The sequence below is a fragment of the Rhinatrema bivittatum genome, chromosome 4 (genome assembly GCF_901001135.1).
Source record: "Rhinatrema bivittatum chromosome 4, aRhiBiv1.1, whole genome shotgun sequence".
NCBI classification, from domain to species: domain Eukaryota; kingdom Metazoa; phylum Chordata; class Amphibia; order Gymnophiona; family Rhinatrematidae; genus Rhinatrema; species Rhinatrema bivittatum.
In genome coordinates this window covers 339,846,402-339,868,713 of record NC_042618.1, presented here as the reverse complement: position 1 = coordinate 339,868,713, position 22,312 = coordinate 339,846,402, and the positions used below count along the sequence as shown (strand labels likewise).

General features: G+C 46.2%; 1 protein-coding gene across 3 annotated transcripts in view; it reads left to right on the top strand.

Annotated features, from left to right (window-relative positions):
- UNK (unk zinc finger) overlaps window positions 1-22,312 on the top strand; it is a 219,184-nt gene that overhangs the window by 53,416 nt on the left and 143,456 nt on the right. For all 3 annotated transcript variants that reach the window (XM_029600486.1, XM_029600488.1, XM_029600487.1), the window contains 2 exons: window positions 19,893-20,102; window positions 20,505-20,681. In XM_029600486.1, coding sequence (XP_029456346.1) covers window positions 19,893-20,102; window positions 20,505-20,681 — 387 coding nt within the window. The remainder of the gene's footprint in view (window positions 1-19,892; window positions 20,103-20,504; window positions 20,682-22,312) is intronic.

Below are 22,312 nucleotides of genomic sequence, written 5' to 3'. Positions count from 1 at the left end.
CGGCTTAGTGTGCTGCAGCAGTCAAAAAAGCAAACAGAATGTTAGAAATTATTAGGAAGGGAATGTTTAATAAAACAGAAAATGTTATAATGCCTCTATATCGCTCCATGGTGAGACCGCACCCTGAATACTGTGTACAATTCTGGTCACCGCATCTCAAGAAAGATATAGTTGCGATGGAGAAGATGCAAAGAAGGGCGACCAAAATGATAAAGGGGATGGAACTGATCCCCTATGAGGAAAGACTAAAGAGGTTAGGGCTGTTCATCCTGGAGAAGAGACGGCTGAGGAGGGATATGATAGAGGTCTTTAAAATCATGAGAGGTCTAGAACAGGTAAATGTGACTCTGTTATTTACTCTCGGACAATAGAAGGACTAGAGGGCACTGCATGAAGTTAGCATGTAGCACATTTAAAACTAATCGGAGAAAGTTCTTTTTCGCTCATCGCACAATTAAACTCTGGAATTTGTTGCCAGAGGGATGTGGTTAGTGCAGTTAATTTATCTGGGTTTAAAAAAGGTTTGAATAAGTTGTTGGAGGAGAAGTCCATTACCTGCTATTAATCAAGTTGACTTAGAAAATAGCCACTGCTATTACTAGCACCAGTAGCATGGGATAGACTTAGTTTTTGGGTACTTGCCAGGTACTTGTAGCCTGGATTGGCCACTGTTGGAAACAGGATGCTGGGCTTGATGGACCTTTGGTCTGAACCAGTATGGCAATTTCTTATGTTATGTCCAGATCTCAATCCAATCGAGAATCCCTAGCAGTATTTGAAAATTGCAGTCCATAAGCATCATCCAAACAACCTGGAGTAAAGCTGCCAGGAAGAGTGGGCAAAAAATCACTCCCAAACAGTATGCAAAGCTGTTAAAAACTTACCCCAATAGACTTAAAGCTGTTATTGCAGCAAAAGGTGATTCTACCAAGTACTAGTCTGAAGAGGTTGACTACTTATGCAAGCAGCATTTTTCAGTTTTTCATTTTATTTTACAAAAAATGCAGAGAAATAATGAATTGTAACTTTGAAAATTTACTTTGAGCATACTGGTTTGCAGTAAGCTTATTGGGGCGGATTTTAAAAGGGTTACGTGCTTATATTACGCACGTAACCGCGAAAACCCACTCCTGTGCGCGCCGAGCCTATTTTACATAGGCCCGGCAACACGCGCATCTCCCAGGGCTTGAAAAAAGGAGCGGGGAGTGGGTGGGGGCGGGACCGAGGCCTCTGGCACAATGGCCGTGCCGAGGGATCGCGCGCAACCTATGCCTGCCCGGAAGCAGAAGCAACTTATTTAACAAAGGTTGGGGGGGGGGGTTAGGTAGGGGAAGGGAGGAGAAGGTGGGGGGGCGGAGGGAACGGGGAAAGCCATCGGGGTAACCCCAGGGCTTGGCACGCGCAAGGTGCACAAGTGTGCACCCCCTTGTGCGCGCCGACCCCGAATTTTATAACATGCACGCGGGTGTGCGCGCATTTATAAAATCGGGCTTAGATTTGTGCGCGCTGGGTTGCGCGTACCTCTTAAAATCCAGCCCATTGTCTGGAACATTCTGTATGTTATTTGTTAGCCACACAAATCTACTGACTTTTTTTTTTGTAACTTATTTTTATTAAATTTTTATAATTGTAACATGAATATACAGCTTCTCACGATGACATAACCGTTACAGAAAGACCACATCATTGACCGATAACTCGGTAAGCCACATTGTGCCAGATGCATCATACAACGCTTAGATACTGAGACTATTGGTATTAGTCATCAATTCAAGAACCATGTATAACATGTATGATCTATTCAGGATAGAACATTCAAAATATGACATGCCAAACATTCCAAATACCCATTCCCCAACCTCCCCCCCTCCCCCTAACCCACCCTCAATCCTGTGTGAGCACTTCCGTGGAGAGCTTATTTACCAGAGCACCTAAACATTAAAGTTAAGTTCAAAAACATAAAGGTACAAAGCCGCAGGATCAGACAGGCTGATAGAACTCTCATATAGTGGTAAAACCCACAGATAATAGTAAAACACTCAAATAGTAGTAGTGGGTCTTAAATAAGACTCCAAAGGTTTCCATATGTTTCCCATTCTACTGACTTTTTAGAGGATGAAAGGTGCACTGTGCATACACTATATGCTCTGTCTGCAAAGCCCTGTCTGTCAAGCTTCCACAGACACACAGGCTCTCTCTTTCCTACACACACACACACACACACCCACACATACTCTCTCTCTCTCTCTCTCTCTCTCTCAGGTTCTTCTCTTAATTTGTTAATACATTGAAACAATGTTTATATTTTCTACTTTTGTTTGGTTTTGAACATTTACATCAGTTGTGAACCAGACAACCTGAGTATTGCCAGGTACTTTTCACTAATATGCTGTCTGCAAAAACCCTATGTCTCTTGCTTGTGCACACAGGGACAGGCAGGCATAGGCACTGGTAGTTGCGCACACAAACATACACATACACACAGGCTCACCCACACATGCACAGGCTTCTTCATGCACCCATTTATAAGAGCAGGCTCCCCCATGAATACATACAGGCTCCTACTCAAACATACACTTATACAAGGTCTCTTCTTCAGCCACTGTCAGACCACTTCTCCATCCGATGCAGGATAGGGGTCACAGCAACCCTCTCCTTTAGCCACTGCAGGATAGGATCCTATGGTAGCCATCTCCTTTGGCTACCACAGGATAGGATCCAAGGTAGCCATCCTGCAGACCTCATCAGCTGCTGTGGGATGGAGTCCTACAGTGACCGGCAATGCGAGATGTCTAATATACTGTCAATGTTGTTTATAGAGCGGTTCTCTAAGTTTCTGTATACTTTCTGTTAATTACTTAATAAAATAAAGAAATATATATCATCAGTTTTGTTCAGTTTTAAAATTTATACCAGTTATGGACCAGACAACCCAAGCAATGCTGGGCATTTTTCATATGAGAAAGATATAGTTGGGCCAATGGTTGGTGCTATGTGCTACCAAGTAAAAGACAGGTGTACAAGGCCTGGTTTAGGTTCATGCGGTGTTCATGCCTTTAAATAGCTCTTTCAACATCAGTGATTCTTTTTTTATTTTTTTATTTTTGCAGTTATCCAAAAATACATCAAGAAAAACATTCTTGTGTAGATAGCAATTTTAAACAATAAACATTATTACAACTAAACACAATATCCTCTTTTCCCTAAACATTCTGCTTTAAAGTCCTCGTATCAGGGAGAAATCCATTACGCAACCTCAGGAATAAACATTTTACAATACTGAAATTGCCGAGATCCTATACAGGAGAATTCCTTATTACGGATCCAACTGAGGGGTAATAGTACTTAGCCTTCCATTACAGGAGAGGAAGTTGTTATCTCTAACAAATACTTTTTTAGGAAATTCTCCAGCTGCTCTGGTTGAAAAAATATATACGAAACATTTTTATATTTTACACAACATTTACACGGGTATTTAAGAATATACATAGCTCCCATTTTTTGTACTTGAGGTCTCAATCTCAAAAATAATTTTCTTCGGAGCTGAGTGCTTCTCGCCAGATCGGGGAATATACCAACATTCAAACCAAGAAAAGTCTCAGTCCTATGTCGAAAATATGATCTCAAAATCCAATCTATATCCGATTCAAGTAAAAACATCACTATAAGAGTAGCTGGCTTTACTTGTTCACTCTGAGTTGTTTCCAGTAGTTTTGTTACGTCTAGAACTGGTGTTTCCATTTTGTTTGATGCCACAGGAGTTAAAATTTGAAATTCTTTTTCTCATTCCTTCTCAACTTTTTAAAATGTTGGTATGTAATACATCTTAGCTGTAGGGAGAATCATTTCCTCTGAAATCTTCAATGTCTGCAACAAGTATTGCCTCCACATATCACGTGGGGTCACCATTGGGTCTCTGGGAAAATTTATTAACCGTAAATTTCTCCCCTTTATTTGATTTTCCATATTTTCTAAGCGATTCGTTAATACAGAATTTTCTTTTATAATATTGCATTGAAGATTTTTCATTTCTTTCAATTCTATCTCAAATTTTTCAGATTTTTCCATTTGTATATTCATATCTTTCTCTAGTTTTCCCATTCTCTCCATTGTTGTGTTTAACACTAAAGCCAAAGGATTTATCTGACTAAAAAGATTGTCATTTACAATTTGTATTGCTTCCCAAATCTTCTCCAAGGAGAAGGTATCTGGTTTAGTTAATTCCTTCTTTTTAGGTAGAGTAAAAAGTACTTTCCTTTCCGTTGGAGGCTGTGTCGTACAATCCTCAGCGTCTCCCAGGCCGTTCTCTTCCGAAAACTATAGCCTCTGTTATTCCTCCCCACCGCCTTCGTCGTGCAGCCACGAGTCTCCGGTGGTTTCACTCTCACTACCACGGTTGAGATCGCTCCCGTTCGCCCCTCGCAGGGCTGCAGGGTTTCCTGGGGGAATCCGCATTACCGGGGATAAGGTCGTCTGGAGCTCATGTGTGGAGGCGGTTTCTTCTTCCACCTGCTCTCCTCGCTCCGAGCTTTCTCCCGGTTTCTGCTCCCGTATAACGTGGGAATCCATAGGGCCCTGAATTCAACCCTCAGTAGATTCTCCCAGCATTTCTCTTTCTTTTGCTCTTCGTTTTCTTCCGGTATGGGGCATTTTCCTTCACAAAAACACGTAATTCCTCGGAGCCCTGGTTACCCACGTCCGGACCCGACAGCCATCTTGGATCCTCCCTCAACATCAGTGATTCTGGGTACAGAAAGCAATGGGTAATTCATTCTTGGCTGCTAGCAGAATACTCATCAAGCTTTGAAACAGTGAGACGGAGTTTCGATTAGGGCTCAGCCTTCCTCCTTGGTCTCCTTGACATCTCCTCAGCATTCAACACAGTGGCCCACTCTATCCTGCTAACCAGGCTGCATTCCTTTGGTCTTAGTGGCTCCGTCCTATCCTGGTTCGCCTCCTACCTCACTAATAGGCCTCAGAATTCCACATTGAATCCACTACCTCTTCCACCACAACCCTGATATCTGGGATTCCCCAAGAATCTTCCCTCTCTGCAGATCTGTTCAATCTCTACCTAACACCCTTATGTTGAACTGTCTCTAGCTTTGGAGTTCATTACAAGCTCTATGCGGATGATATCCAATTTTTCTTTCTCCTGAAGGAAACATGGTCCCTGACAGAATCATTTCTCTCCCACTGCTGAAAGCCATTCAAAAATGGTTTCTTGGCAACAAATTTACACTAAATGTCTCTGAAATCATGCTATTTTCATGAAACCAAAACCAAAACACTCCAGACCACTTCTCATTTGTAGACCACTTCTCATTTGATTCCCAATGCATTGCAATCTCTCAAGCTGCCTATAATTTAGGAGTTACTATTGACCCCTCCTCCCTTTCTTTACATGATCACATAAAGAATGTTACCAAGTCATGTTTTTACAAAATGCGACTACTCCGCCACCTGAAACCTCTTCTGGAACACTCTGAATTCCAATCTGTCCTGCAATCTCTACTTTTTTCTGGTTTAGATTATTGCAATTCTCTCTTAATAGGGGTCTCAGGGTACACTACATGGCCCCTATAGATCATACAAAACTCTGCAGCAAGACATCTAACTGGCACTCCCCTATATGAACACATTACCCCAGTCCTTGAAAGATTATACTGGCTCCCAATCTCTCACTGCATACAATACAAGCTTGCTCTGATTATTCACTCATCTTTATACAACATACACTCCCCCTGGATTTTTGCGTCTGAGGTGGACCCTTGGGCCAAGGTGGAGTTGATGCTACCTATAGGAAGGATCCTATGGGTCCCTACCGTCGGCAGACAGAGTGGGCTGATGGACGGAGGCCGGCTGGCGCTTCACCAATACCAGCCCTCGTTCCCCCGCGGGTTGAGCCTTTAGGTACCGGGCCGGCTGGGCTTAGGTGGGCCTCCATATGTCGTTGTCAATGGAGAGGTAGCGAGGTCAGCCCAGAGGCAGCAACAACGAAGTTGGGAAGTCTATACTGGACGAGGCTGAGTTTCAGAGACCCGGGCGCCAATAGAACCAAAGTCAGACAGGGGGTGCCCGAGCAAGAACAGGCTGAAACCTGAATAGGCCAAGTCCAGGAGGTAGACTGTAGAGGCATCATAGAGCAAGCTGGAGTCAGGGCTGGCGCAATCAAGGAGCAGTGGCAAGTCAGAGCTAGGAGAAGATCAGTAGCATAGTCAGGCAAAACGGAGGTCTAGGCTAGGAGATCAGTAGCGTAGTCAGGCAAAGCGGAGGTCTGGGCTAGGAGAAAATCAGTAGCGTGGTGAGACAAAGCAGAGGTCTGGTCCAGGAGAAGATCAATGGCATGGTCAGATGAAGCAGAGGTCGGATCCAGGAGAAGATCAATGGTGTGGTCAGATGAAGCAGAGGTCGGGTCCAGGAGATCAATGGCGAGGTCGGACGAAGCAGAGGTCGAGTCCAGGAGAAGATCAATGGCGTGGTCGGATGAAGCAGAGGTCGGGTCCAGGAGAAGATCAATGGCGTGGTCAGACGAAGCAGAGGTCGGGTCCAGGAGAAGATCAATGGCGTGGTCAGACGAAGCAGAGGTTGGGTCCAGGAGAAGATCAATGGTGTGGTCAGATGAAGCAGAGGTCGGGTCCAGGAGATCAATGGCGAGGTCGGACGAAGCAGAGGTCGAGTCCAGGAGAAGATCAATGACGTGGTCGGACGAAGCAGAGGTCGGGTCCAGGAGAAGATCAATGGCGTGGTCAGACGAAGCAGAGGTCATGTCCAGGAAGTCAATCCGAAAGAAGGCAAGGAATCAGGAACGCAGGAACAAAGGAAACCATGAATAGGAACTCGCAGGGATCAGGAACACAGGAGAATCACCAGAAGGCAACGAAGTACACGACCAGCATGGAGTCCTGTTGCAAAGGTGACTATCAGGAGCTGAGCCCGGCCTTATATACCGGAGCTTCAGCGACATCATCCGGGGCCACGGCCAAGTTCCCACCACGGGCCCTTCATAAACAGAAGTGCACACCTAGGGAGGGGCGCGGCGCTGACTGGCGGTGTCTCTCCGCGAGCCGCAGAGGCCTGTTGCAGTAGCTGGAGCACCGATGGCCCGAGAACGGAGCCGGTGGCCCACCGCCGCCAGAGAAGTGGAACTAGACACTGGATTTGGCAATAGAAGGCGAGAGGGTCGGGCCGCTGGCCTGTCGCAGCCGGCACACGTAACATGGATTTCCTCAGTATTGAAAATCCACACCCTTCCATGGTCTCTTATGTCGATAAACTCAATGCTACTCAATGTTCCATCTCTGAAGTTGGCCCATCTTGATGAAACCAGACAATGGGCCTTCTCCTTGGCAGGTCCACTCCTGTGGAATAGCCTACCAAAAGAAGTGAGATGCCGCTGCAAAAGAGTCTTCTTTAAAAAAGCATTAAAGACACATTTCTTTAAAAATGCATTCCCAACATGAAACAACATTTTATATTCCTCAACGCTACTCCTTTCTGGAATTCACTTAGCCTCCTTGAACAATCTATAAAGCCTCCCTGTGATCCCGAGCACTCATGTCATCCTCTGTTTGATATGATTCATAATATCGTAACTACTCATTATTCTTATTTTAAATCCAGTGTCATTACAAGTTTGTATGTGTGATTTCCTGTATTAATTTGATACGGAGATTAGTGTATCCCAGTTTAAATTGGGACTGGCTGGCCTCCAGAAGCTGCTGAAACTCTTGGTTGTTGGCAGCTGATCCTGCCAGATTTACTCCCAGAGGTATGTGTTTGTTTACATTTAGCATTTGCATGGGGAAGCACCTGCTCGATTGAGTCACATTCTATGCAAATCAAACTCCTGAAAGAGAGAGGTCCTCCTAGATACTGTACTCTGCACATAGTAATATAGTGAATGAGGGCAGATAAAGACCAAATGATCTATCAAAATGCAACTGACGGGAAGTTATTTATATGCTAAACACCCATTGTGTGAGTGATTTACTCATCTAATTATCTCTAATTTATCTGTTGATCATTCAGTTTCTCTATAGGGACATTATCTGTTTATAAAGTGTAATTATTTATCATAGCCAAGCATGAGCTGATGACTCATGTCTAAACTTGTATTTGTCAACTGTATTTCTGAATTTTCATTTTAGAATAATGCTAATGAACATGAGAGAGACAGAAAAGAAATATACAATAATTGCTGTTTTTAATGCTAGAGTTGTTCACCAGTGCCTCACAATCAGGCCGATACAGTAAAACCCACGGGAGAGCCGGCGCTCCGAGGCGAGCGCCCACTCTCCCGACGCGCGCACAGGCCATTCTCCTGTGCATGCGATTTAGTATGCAAATGAGGGCCCGCGGTAAAAAAGAGGCGCTAGGGACACAAGCGCGTCCCTTACGCCTTTTTTTGACTGGAGCGGCGGCTGTCAGTGGGTTTGACAGCCGACGCTCAATTTTGCCGGCATCGGTTCTCAAACCCGCTGACAGCCACGGGTTCGGAAAATGGACGCCGTCATAATTGAGCGTCCGTCTTCCGGGCCGCAGGCCGATTTAAATTTTTTTTTAAAATTTTTAACTTTTTTTAAATTTTGGGGCCTCCGCCTTAATATCGCTATGATATTAAGTCGGAGGTTGTACAGAAAAGCAGTTTTTTCTGCTTTTCTGTACACTTCCCTGGCGCCGGCAGAAATTAACGCCATCTGCACTGGCAGCAGGAATTACTGGAACCATCCGAGGTGCAGGTTTAGCACTAGCCTCCTTCTGACCCGGTCCTCTATTAGGCCGGAGTTCTTTCACCTTATCATGAAAGCCGGTGGTTGATCCTAGTAGCCAAAGCCACTAGTTCATCCAGCGAGTCAGGTGTTTCACGAGCGGCCAGCTCGACTTTCAAACGAGTATCCAGGCCTCTGAAGAAGAGGGTTTTCAGGCATTTGGGGTCCCAGCAGAGTTCTGTAACAAGAGTCTTAAACTCTATCGCAAAATCAGCCAGTGGTCGGTTGCCTTGCTTCAGGTCCACCAGAGCAGAACCGGCAACGGTCACTCGGGTAGGATCATCGACAACAGATTTGAATAAGTCCAAAAATCCATCTATATCCTCCAAAATAGGATCCTTGCGTTTCCACAGTGTAGAGGCTCAAGACAAGGCCCTTCCATCAAGATAAGATAGAATCAGGTCGATACAGTAAAGTGTGCTCCGTCGGAGCGCACTGTCAGCCTGCTCTGGACGCGTGTTTTCCCTTACCCCTTATTCAGTAAGGGGAGGAAAACACGCGGCCCACCCGCGGCACCTAATAGCGCCCTCAACATGCAAATGCATGTTGATGGCCCTATTAGGTATGCGCGCGGGATCCAGTAAGTAAAATGTGCAGCCAAGCCGCACATTTTACTCTAAGAAATTAGCGCCGACCCAAAGGTCGGCGCTAATTTCTTCCGGCGCCAGGAAAGTGCACAGAAAAGCAGTAAAAACTGCTTTTCTGTGCACCCTCCGACTTAATATCATAGCGATATTAAGTCGGAGGTCCCCAAAAGTTAAAAAAAAAAAAATAATAAATTTGAATTCGGCCCGCGGCTGTCGGGCCGAAAACCGGACGCTCAATTTTGCCGGCGTCCGGTTTCCGAGCCCGTGGCTGTCAGCAGGCTCGAGAACCGACGCCGGCAAAATTGAGCGTCGGCTGTCAAACCCGCTGACAGCCGCCGCTCCAGGCCAAAAGGAGGCGCTAGGGACGCGCTAGTGTCCCTAGCGCCTCCTTTCCCTCGTTTTTCCCGCGTCACCTCATTTAAATACTGTATCGCCCGAACCGGCGAAGGGCTGGTGCGCGCGCCAGGAGAGCGGGCGTTCGTCCGCTCTCCCGCGGTCTTACAGTATCGACCTGAATGTAAGTAGTCTTGGCAAAAGCTGTGGGGAAGTGAGAAGGCTGTAATGCAAAATGGTTTAGAAAGCCCCTGGTTTTCTGAATCTCTCCCGAGAAACGAACTGGAGCAGCCAGCGGTACAGCAGTCTTTAAAGTTACTTCAGGTAACTGACCTTCATTACTGGAAGTAGCGCCTTGGGTCTTCTGTGCGTGTAGCTGATGAAGCGCTGAAGTGAGTTTCTCCAATGTGTCTTGCTGTTCTGAAATGCGCAGGGCCAGGCCCGGAATGGCTTGCAGGGCATTGAGCTGTGCGGGATCCATGGAGTTAGCAATCTGTTATTGTTTGTAAAGTTTTGGGTGGACCCTTGGACGCTGTGGCAGATGACCACGCCCATGGGGGGAAGTCCCGTGAGGGGCCACAGGTCAGGCTCAGCTGTAGGACACACAACACAGAATTATCTTTTATTAAACAGAGTTGAGAAGCCACCAGAGGTGGCAGTAGTGAGTAGAGATGAAGCCTGGCTGGGTTTGTAGTCCCTCAGGACACTGGAACAGCAATTCTTCAATAGCTGTGCTGTAGTGGAGAAAAACTGAGATAGTGAGTACAGTGGAGCATACATAGGGTTCTCGTTGGTTGATTACTCACACAGCGGTTTCTCCCGAAAAGTAACACAGAAGCTGGAATAGAGGCAGGCCCTCAAGGAGCAAGTACCTGGTTCCAGAGAACAGCTCTGAGAGAATATAGATGGTAACTCACAGATGGTGTAGGCAGCGGGTTCTTCCAAGCAGAAGTGAGCTCAGGCAGCGAGTCCGGGAACATGGGCCCTCGAGCGAGTACCGGTTCCAGACAGCGACCTGAAAGAAAAGAGAGAGGCCCCCGAGGAGCGGGTACCCCGATAGAGTAAGTCCAATTAAGGAGAGGCAGAGTAGCTAGGTACGGAGAGCGAATCCCATCCGTAAGGAGTCCCTTCACCTTGCTAACTCGAATAGCTAGCAACCAGAGTAGGCTTTTGTATCCGGGATGCGTGACGTCATCACAGAGGCTGACATAGAAAGGTGACTTGGTCCTAAAGCCTGGAGTAGAGTATATCTTCTCTCGAGTAAGTGCTCTATTTCTGCTAAATTGCAAGAAAATTGCTTCAAAATGTTATATTGATTGCACCTTACTCCTGAGAAACTACACAGAATATATCCCAATCAATCTGATTGTGTTAGAGGAAGTGTGGATCCAAAGGGTCATATGTGGACCTGCCCTAAAATTGCTTCCTTCTGGTTGATGGTTTTTGATTGGTTGAGTACTACTCTTAAAGTGAATCTGCTCCCTGACATAAGTTCGGTTTTACTTAATTTACCTGTCCCTGGGCTATCAAATATACATCAAAGATTCTGTCTCCAGGTGTTCATTGCCATGTACCTCACACTCGCTTCCTATTGGAAATCGAAGAAAGTACCTGAAATGGCAGATGTTCTGGGTTGTGTTTATGCCACATAACGCTTAGATTATCTCACATCAGTTAAGAATGATTGCCTTGCCATTTTTTTTTATAAAACTTGGAAACGGCTATCCGATCAGGATATATAGCGGTGTCAAGCCGAATTTACAATAATGTATGATCTATTTGACTATCAGGTGCATTTGTTTTTCTTTTTTCTTTTTTTTCTCAACCATGCTTAGACATGAACATTATGTGCAAACTTAGACCATCATTACATATATGTTACCTGACTCAAAGATTGTCATATTTACTTTATTTTGTATTCTTATCACACTCATCTTTGATTACATGGACTGGAAGCCTATAGTTTATTAAGTCATCTGAATCTTAGTAGAAAACAGGTAGGAGGAGAGGAGGGATGGGTTGGGTGTTAGCCGCTTTCTCATGTTTTTGGTATTGTCGTCATAACTTGATTGTAAAAGCGTTGTAACCTCTTAAAATCTAATAAAACGTTAATTGCAAAAAAAAAAAGGGGGGGGAGAAAGAATTGCTTTTTTTTGGGGGGGGGGGGGGGATTCCCCAGGAGGAGCATACATTGTGGGGAAGGAAAAGCAGAGACATTCTTCAGTTCCTTTATGTTCTTTCGTCCCATATTTTCCATTTAATAATTTTTTGTCTTCATTTAGGTTTTGTTGGGTAAAGTTCTGTTTAGAAATTCCAAGGGAACTTGCTCGTTAGCTTGGGCAAAAGACTACTGACGGCTTCTCTGCTGCACCAGGCTATATAGGGAAGAGTAACATCAGGACAAAGTTCACCCTCCGCCTCCATCTGCTGGTAGGGGGAACAAATCTCACTTGTCTGGACTGGTCTGGCAGGACTCAAGGAAAGGAAATTAGCAGGTAAGGATCTAATTTCACTTTGGTCTGACGTAGCATGGCAAATCTTATTGTCACAGGCTTGGAAGAATGGACCTTTATACTGCTGACAGACAGGGCCAATGTATGGTACAGAATCATGATGCAGAGTCACGGTCAAGCAGGCAGAGTCTGTTCAGAAGCAGGAGACCAGCAAGGATCAGGGCATGCAGCAGGCTGCAGCAAGGTCAGGAACCAGGCCGGGTCTCATTCAGAATTCAGAACCAGGAACAGCCAGACACAGAAAATCCAAGAAACAACCTGTTGCACAGGCACTTGTCCAGAAGAGTGAGCTTCCTTTTATGTTAAGGCAGTGCTGATGTCATCAATCCAAGCCAGAGGAAATCCTGGTTGCTGGCCTTGTAGTGCGTAACTACGTGCCCATATTTGGAGCAGCAGAGGAGCAGGATGCTGGGAAGCCACAGTATGTTGCAGGGCACAGCACTGGACCTAGTACTGTAAAGTATAGGGCGCTGACCATAGTGCAGCACTCTGTGGTCGGTGGCATATTACATTTATTATCCCAGGACAAGCAGAATGCTAGTCCTCACATATGGGTGACATCAGTAATGGAACCCTATGTACGGAAAAACTTCTATCAAAGTTTCTATGAAACTTTTGACTGGCACCAGAGTGCCCACTGAGCATGCCCAGCATGCCATGATATTCCCTGCCACAGGGGCATCCCTTCAGTCTTCTTTTTTCCGCGGAGCCGTTAGCCTCGCGGTTAATCTGGAGTCCTGTGGTGAATTTCACTACACATAAAACTTTAGGAAAAAGTTAGGAAAAACTTTCCACCGCCAGGGTCTTCCTTCCATTCCATGTCGGTAAGTTTTTTCCCCGTGATTTTCTTCGGTTCCATACCGTTTTTCAAGCCATTGCCGTCGACGGCTGTCCGGCAAAAATGGCCTCGGGTTTTAAAAAATGCCCGAATTGTGCGTAAAATATGTCCATTACGGACCCGCACCAAGAATGTGTGCTTTGCCTCGGCGAAAAACACGACGTCAAGTCCTGCAATTTATGCGCTGAGATGACATCGAAAGGACGTCGGCTCCGGATGGAGAAAATAGAGCATCTCTTCAAGATTCAACTGCTCCCAACAACATTGACGTCAGCCCAGTCATCGCCTTCTGGATCGATACGGCAAGTCGTTCTTAAAAGACGACTTCCAGGTGAGGCCGGAGATGCTTCTACTCCCTCCCCCTCGCCCTCCCCCTCGCCGTCGTCGAAGGCGTCCACCTCCGGCAGTGAAAAACAGAAGGAAAAGCATCGGCATCGACGCCAGCACGCCATCGAGCCGGTGCCCGCTGAGCCATCGACTGACTCGGCCTCCTCCGCCAAGAAAGCTCGGACGAGCGCAAAGTCTCCGAGGCCTACGGTACCAGGGTGATCCCCCACCGATACCTGTGCAGGGCACCATACCTCCTCAGGGCTCTGAGGAGGTATCGGTATCGCCATCACCGCCTCCCTCCCCATAGCTGCTCTGATACTATCAGCTATGCGGGCGGAACTTGATGGATATATCCGTCAAGCGTTCGACAAGCGCTCCTTGATGCGATACCATTCCAGCTATCGACACCGATGTCGCCATCGACACCAGCTCCGATGCCTTCGGATCCATCACCATCGATGCCGATACTTCCATCGATTCCGCCACCGATGCCCTCGGTGCCGCGCCCGATGGCTGCATCGATTCCACCGGTGACTCCATCAGTGCCATCCTCAGAATTTGCGGTTCTTCAACTACTGATGTACAAACTGGACTCTTTACTCGATGCCATATCAAAGAAACCAAAAGACATCAAGGATGAACCTATTCCAGGACCCTCAGGAGTTCCTAGGCCTCATCAGCCTCGGTCCCCTTTACTTCCACCAATGCCAAAGGGGACACCGTTGGTGCCTACTAGGCCACTACCAGTGAGGTCCCCAAGAGAGACAGGCACAGATACAGATACAGATTTCTCTTCAGAAGAGGACATACTATCTGAACCATCACCTCCTGAGGACCGTAGGAAGTCTCCTCCGGAAGACTTATCTTTTTCAAACTTTGTTAAGGACATGGCGGAGACTATTCATTTCCAGTTACACGCAGAGGTGGATTCCAGGCAAAAGACACTGGAGGTTCTACAATTTGTAGACCCTCCCAAGGAGATTTTGGCAGTGCCAGTGCATGAGGTATTACAAGAACTCATGTACCGCATATGGGAACATCCAGGTTCACTGGCATCGGTAAACAAGAGGTCAGATGCCACCTACTTAGTCCAACCAATTCCTGGGTTCCAGAAGACCCAGCTACCTCACCAATCCGTGGTAGTGGAGTCGGCCCAGAAAAAAGCAAAAAGGTTGAAGTCTCACACCTCCACACCACCTGGAAAAGATAACAGATTCATGGACAACTTAGGACGTAAAGTCTTCCAAGGATCTATGTTGGTATCTCGGATTGCATCTTACCAACTCTTTATGAACCAGTACCAACGAAATCTTTGGAAACAAGTCCAAGACCTCGTTCACACACTTCCTGATCAATATCAGGAACCCTTTCATCAACTGGTTCATAAAGGCCTAGAGGCAGGCAAACATGAAGTTAGGGCGACTTACGACAGTTTTGAAACTGCATCACGTCTCTCGGCTTCAGGAATAACTGCTCGTAGATGGGCCTGGCTTAAGGCGTCTGATCTCCAACCAGAAGTACAGGAGAGACTGGCTGACCTTCCTTGTTTGGGGGATAACCTGTTTGGCGACAAGGTTAAGGAAGCAGTTGCAACTATAAAAGACCATACTGAGACACTTAAACAACTCTCATTACTGCCTCAGGGGACACAACCCCCGGTCAGGAGACCTCCTAGAAGGGATATCAGGCGTCCTTACTACCGCCAACGCCGCTACTATCCCCCATCAAACCGAGCAAGACCATCTCGCCCAGCTCAGCGACCTCAGGCTCGGCAAAGGCCTGCCAGGCCTCAACCTCCTCCTCAGACTGCATCAACATCGGGATTTTGAAAGACAATCCGAGAGCAGCAGCCCATCCACCAATCCACTTCCACACCTGCCAGTAGGAGGTCGTGTAGCCTATTTCCATCACACCTGGACCTCCATAACCACAGACCAATGGGTACTTTCCATTACAGCTCACGGTTACCGATTGGATTTTCTCACTGTACCAAAAGAAACTCCACCAATCTCATCTTGGACAGTAAACCACATTCCAAAATTATACAAAGAGAATTATCCACCCTTCTGAGAGCCAGGGCCATAGAACCAGTTCCCAGACCTCAGCAGGGCAGAGGATTCTACTCCCACTATTTCCTCATTCCAAAGAAAACCGGAGGCCTTCGTCCCATCCTAGACCTCAGAAATCTCAACAAATTTCTCAAAAAAGAAAAATTCAGGATGGTATCATTAGGCACCATGCTACCTCTCCTTCAAAAAGGGGATTGGCTCTGCTCTCTGGATCTTCAAGACGCCTACGCTCACATTCCCATCTTTCCTCCTCATCGCCAGTACTTGCGATTTCTGGTCGAAGGACAACATTTTCAATACCAAGTGCTCCCATTCGGCCTAGCCTCAGCACCTTGAGTGTTCACAAAGTGTCTGGCAGTGGCGGTGGCACACCTCCACAAACAGAAGGTGCATGTATTCCCTTATCTAGACGATTGGCTCATCAGCAGTCAGACACAAGAAGGAGCTCTCAATTCCCTCAAGCTCACAGTCAACTTGCTTCACTCCTTGGGATTTCTCATCAATTACCAGAAATCCCATTTCACACCAGCTCACCTACTACAATTCATCGGTGCAGATTTAAACACCATCATAGCAAAAGCTTTTCTTCCAAGAGACCGTGCCCATACACTCGTTCTCCTGGCACACACTCTCCGAACTCAATCTCAAGTTACAGCTCATCAGTGCCTCACCCTACTCGGTCACATGGCCTCCACAGTCCACGTCACTCCCATGGCCAGATTGACCATGCAACTACTGCAATGGACACTAAAAACACAGTGGATTCAAGCCATTCAACCATTGTCCACTCACGTTCAGATAACACAGGAACTGCGTTCCTCCCTCCTCTGGTGGACATCAATGAACAATTTGCTCAAAGGTTTGCCTTTCCAGCATCCAATTCCGCAAGTGACATTAACTACAGATGTGTCCACTTTAGGCTGGGGAGCACACATTGGTCATCTGAAGACCCAAGGGACGTGGACAAAAGCCGAAGCCTCTTTTCAAATAAACTTCCTAGAGCTTCGAGCTATACGTTATGCGCTACATGTGTTCAAGGACTGCCTTTCACACAAGACTGTGCTGATTCAGACAGACAACACAGTAGCCATGTGGTACATCAACAAACAAGGGGGAGCAGGTTCCTATCTCTTTTGCCAAGAAGCAGCACAGGTTTGGGACTGGGCCCTAGCACACTCAGTTCTTCTACGGGCCACTTACCTAGCAGGCATCCGCAACAAAATAGCCGATCGCCTCAGTCGTCAGTTCCAACCACACGAATGGTCCTTGGATCCAGAGACAGCAACCAAGATCTTTCAACGCTTGGGTCAACCAACAATAGATCTCTTTGCATCCCATCTGAACTACAAAGTGAGCAATTACTGCTCCCTGCTACAACAGGAGAACAGCCTACCAAAGGACGCCTTTGCTCGCCATTGGAACTCAGGCCTGTTATATGCGTATCCACCGATACCGCTCATAACCAAAACTCTAGTGAAGCTGCAACAGGACAAAGGGACCATGATACTCATAGCCCCATACTGGCCTCGACAAGTATGGTTTCCCACACTGCTAGACCTCTCAGTCCGGGATCCCATTCGTCTGGGAGTAGCTCCCACTCTCATAACTCAGGATCAGGGTCGGTTGCGCCATCCCAACCTTCAATCCCTATCCCTGACAGCATGGATGTTGAAAGCTTGATCTTACAACCACTCAACCTTTCAACCACTATATCTCAAGTGCTGATAGCTTCACATAAACCTTCCACTAGAAAGAATTATTCCTACAAATGGAAACGGTTTACTTTGTGGTGCACTCAGAAAGCCCCACTACCTCACTACTAGATTACCTGTACCATCTTTCAGACTCTGGTCTTCGGACTCCATCTGTAAGAGTACACTTGAGTGCAATCTCAGCTTACCATAACAAGATGGGAGATGCACCTATCTCTACACAGCCTCTCGTCAGTAGATTTATGAAGGGTTTAACTCACCTTAAACCTCCAATTCATTCCCCAAGCATACAATGGGACCTAAACGTAGTATTATCAAAGCTCATGCATTCCCCATTCGAACCCATAGACACCTGTGACCTTAAATTTCTTACATGGAAAACTGTATTCCTCATAGCCATTACATCAGCTAGAAGAGTCAGTGAACTACAAGCACTTGTCACATATGAACCTTTTACAAAGTTCCTACATGACAGGGTGGTCCTCCGTACTCATCCCAAATTCCTTCCAAAAGTAGTCCCGGAATTCCACCTGAACCAATCTATAGTTTTACCAACATTCTTTCCAAGGCCTCACTCTCACCAGGGAGAAAGAGCCTTACATACCTTGGACTATAAACGTGCGCTATCCCTCTACTTAAACCGCACTGCAGTCCAAAGAAAGTCCAGTCAACTATTTGTATCTTATGATCCAAACAAACCAGGTAAAGCAGTGGGTAAACATACTTTGTCAAACTGGCTAGCAGATTGCATACAGTTTTGTTATGAAAAAGCAGGCCTTACTCTTCAAGGGCGAGTAAAAGCACATTCAGTCAGAGCAATGTCAACCTCAGTAGCACACCTTCGCTCTGTACCTATTCTGGACATTTGTAAAGCAGCAACATGGAGTTCTCTTCACACCTTTGCAGCTCACTATTGTTTAGACAAAGAAGGAAGACAAGATTCAGCCTATGGACAATCTGTCTTAAAGAACTTGTTTCCAGTGTAATCCCAACTCCTTCTACATCCAACCTGCTGTGATCTTCGGCTGATTCATTTCAACAACAATACTTCACTGTTGCCTCAATCCTAAATGACTCAGCCTCTAGCTTGCTAATCACCCATATGTGAGGACTAGCATCCTGCTTGTCCTAGGATAAAGCAAAATTGCTTACCTTGTAATAGGTGTTATCCCAGGACAGCAGGATGTAGTCCTCACGAAACCCACCCGCCACCCCGCGGAGTTGGGTCCGATACGTTTTATTATTTTATTTTTGGCTAACGCTAATTGCTACAAAACAGACTGAAGGGAGACCCCTGTGGCAGGGAATATCATGGCATGCTGGGCATGCTCAGTGGGCACTCTGGTGCCAGTCAAAAGTTTCATAGAAACTTTGATAGAAGTTTTTCCGTACATAGGGCTCCATTACTGATGTCACCCATATGTGAGGACTATATCCTGCTGTCCTGGGATAACACCTATTACAAGGTAAGCAATTTTGCTTTTTCTTATGGCTCACTCTGTATTCAAAAAATTGTAAAAAGATATATTTTTGCAATTTGAAAGAGCTAGTAACGGATTATAAACCAAGAGGCTTCAGAAGCGCAACATAAAAAAGTAGTTATACAACAAACCGATATGCTAAGAAACAAAAAGTGGCAGGCAGAGACCTAAGAAAATACAGCAAGTTGTATAGACAAAAGGATTATGAGGGAGGATTTCAGTATGCTCCCTTAAGGATACTGAATCTTTCTCTGTACACTGTTCTTTAAAGCTCTTTCAACACATTTCATTTTTTCTTCTCACTGACAAGTTTTCAGTCTATGCTCTCATTATGTAGGAGATAAGAAGCTATGAGGGGGATCTCTTATCTGTAAATGCAAACTATGCTCTTTAGTCAATCTTGAAACTACAATTCTAATGTCAGGTGGACTACAAATGCTAAGTCTGCTAGACAAGGGGGTTCCCAGTCCCCATGGCATTAGAACTACCCATCATGCTTTGCCTGTGACATCAGATGTGACCTCATTTCTACAAGACCACTGTTTTTTTCCATACAGTCTCTCTTGTGGGTTGAAAATACTCAGAATACTTGCAGAACTGATTAGATGTTTACGATAACAACGTTTTTCAAAAAGTAGAGACTTAAATATGCCCTGATCATGTTCACACTCTCTAGTTGACCCTGCCCCAGTTCTTAGTATGCCTGCAGGAAATTGTACACAGCACTTTGAATTCTAGGCAGAGAGGTGGAAGGGGGAGGGGGTTTGTTTCTGTGCATACTAACACTGACTGGGGGTTGTGATTAGGGCCATTTCTGATGACACAATAAAAAATGGCCAGTGGGGATTATGGTTAAGGCCATTTCCAGTGATATGAAGGGGGTCTGGATTGGCAATGGGGCTAGAGCAGGACTTAGGTGGAGCTTGTTCCATTAATTTCAATGAAGAGGTTGGAGAGTGTGTGGGGCTTAAACAAGAAGTGACCGCTAATTGGCTGATGCCACCTGTCAAAATGGGTTTGATAAGAACATTATCCATTATACTACTGATTTCCTAAGGCATACTTTCTTAACTAGAACTTATGTGGATAGAATATTATGTGCTGGAAGTGTTGAATTCTACCACACTTGCTCCATTTCTCCTTATAACTGCATCAGAGTCCATTGGCAGGATGAATAGAATAGAAGTGAGCTACAGGTTTGTTTATTTACTTGGTGAAGGGCAGTACATTTAACCCACCTTTCACTTTTCCCCTACAGGTATCTGAAGGAATTCCGCACAGAGCAGTGCCCCCTTTTTGTTCAGCACAAGTGCTCTCAACACCGGCCCTACACCTGCTTCCACTGGCACTTTGTTAACCAGCGTCGACGGAGATCTGTTCGCCGCCGCGATGGCACTTTTAACTACAGCCCTGACATCTACTGTACTAAGTATGATGAAACCACTGGACTGTGCCCCGAAGGAGATGAGTAAGTAGCGTCCATTCTGTAATCTTGCTCTGAACTTGACATTCTTGGATTTATTTCAGACAGTTTCTAAAGCATAAATTAACACATCCAGTAGAAGTTGTAATGTAATTTTTTCAACTTAGAATTTCACTATACAAGTAGAGGGCCTCAGAAGCATGTGAAGAACATTTAGGAATATGTTTCAGTACTGAGCATGCGACTAGAGATGTTAATTTTTCAAGTTTTCCCACACTCCAGCTCACTCACCTGCTATATAGTACTACAGTGACTTGTCATCTTGGTCCAAGCTGCAAAGACAAACCTTTGCTGTCTGGTGTGGGTATGCGAAGATGTTTGTGGTGGGAAAGGAGAGGAGCTGCTTGAGTCATGTGCCTGAAACCTGGTGGTTTTCCTGCTGTCCAGATGCCCCTTTCTGCATAGAACTACTGGTGACACTGAGAGAAGATACCACCTGCGCTATTATAAAACTGGAATATGCATCCATGAGACTGACTCCAAGGGCAATTGCACAAAAAATGGTCTCCACTGTGCCTTTGCTCACGGTCCCCATGATCTGCGCTCCCCAGTATATGACATCAGGTGAGCATCAAGCCCTCCTACTTACAGCTGAGACCAGTTCGGTCATGCTGTAGTTTAATTTCAGCTTCCTAGCGTGTAGACAGATGAACTCAGGACCAGTGGGTTTCTGCTCCCCTGCCAGCAGATGGAGACAGAGCAAGCTGATGTCACAGTATATATAACCCTGCAGTGACCCCAGCCTTCCAGTATTCTCCATCTCCAGCAGATGATGGACATGGCATCTCTCTATGGGGATTGCTTTGAGCTTTTTGAAAGGAGAAATCTGAAATTCTAAATTCAGGAAAAGACAGCCCCACTTTCCTGCGGTGATACCTAAAGGTTCCTCCCCCAGTTGAGAATTCCTCAGGCAATTTCCGTGGTCCCTTAGAGGTGTGCCTTGGTCTGGTAGCTGGGTTTCCCAGCGTGTACTTAGCTTCTAGTTCAGCTGAAAGGCAGCGGGTGTAGAAGGCCAAGTGCGGCAGTAACGGCAGATGCCCTCTCCCCGCAGCTGGAGACCGTCTCTGTACTCAGCTGGTAAGTGCTAAGCTCAGGTAAGGTTTAAAAAAAAAGAAAGTTTTACCTGAATCAGAGATAGAGGGATTCAGTGTACGTACCTGGATCAGTCCAGACCCTGGGTTATGTCACCAATCCAGCACAGGGAGGCAGAGAAACATTCTACTGACTCTGACGTATACCCTGGGGTGCCACCTGCAGTCCATCAGTATTTCTCTGTCTCCCAGCAGAGGTGGACGTGCCTAACCCTGCAGTCTGTGGTAGTTTTTGTTTTCTAGTCAGGTAGTTTAGGAGTTAATTTTTAGTAGGCTCTCTATCTCTCTTTGTGAGAGGCTGTTTTTTAATTTAATTTAAGTTATTTAAAAAAAAAAAAAAAAAAGTATCTTTTCTTACCAGCCGTCTCACTGCCTCCTGGGAGGTTGGGAGGTCCTGAAGGGACTATCCCTCTTGGTTCTGAGGCCGCCGGAGTTGGGGAGATTTGAACCCAGCAACCACTCCTGGCAGGGGTGATACCAGGGGGCCCGGCTCGCTCACCCTACTTGGAGCAGTTCCCGGGGTCCGAGGCGTTTGGTCAGGTAAAAAATAAAATCATTTTTACTTTTGCTTTCTGTTTTCCGATAGCTGTATCGTAGTTTACATACCTTTTTGGTGTTCAGCGGTGCCGTGCCTATTTGTTTTTCGCCAGGGTTTATTTTATTATTTTAAATTCGCGCCATTTTTTCTTCACAATGCTGCGAGGCGCGGCCTGCCGTGCCTTTGGAGACGCGCGCGCGTCTCTCCAGAGAGTCTCTGTTCTGCCTGCCTATCTCTATTTTGCTGGTGAAAGACGTGACTCTGCCGCCTCGCGCGGCCCCGAAACCTCGGCGCGGCTGCTCCCCTACCCTGGACCCGTTTCGCTGCAGTGCAGGAACAGAAGCTGTTTTAAGTTCTTTGAGGGCGGCGACACAAGTTATTCAGGGAGCTCCGGACCCACCTCCCTTGTCGCCACAGCCGGCAGTCCCTGGGGGGGACAAGCCGCGAGATACAGGGGTAGGTTTATCTGAGAAGAGCCTGGAGGAGGTTTCAAATTCTTCTTCTTCTTCTTCTCCCTTCTCAGGGGATTTTATTTGTTTTCTTCGTAAGGCTTATAAGTCCAGGAA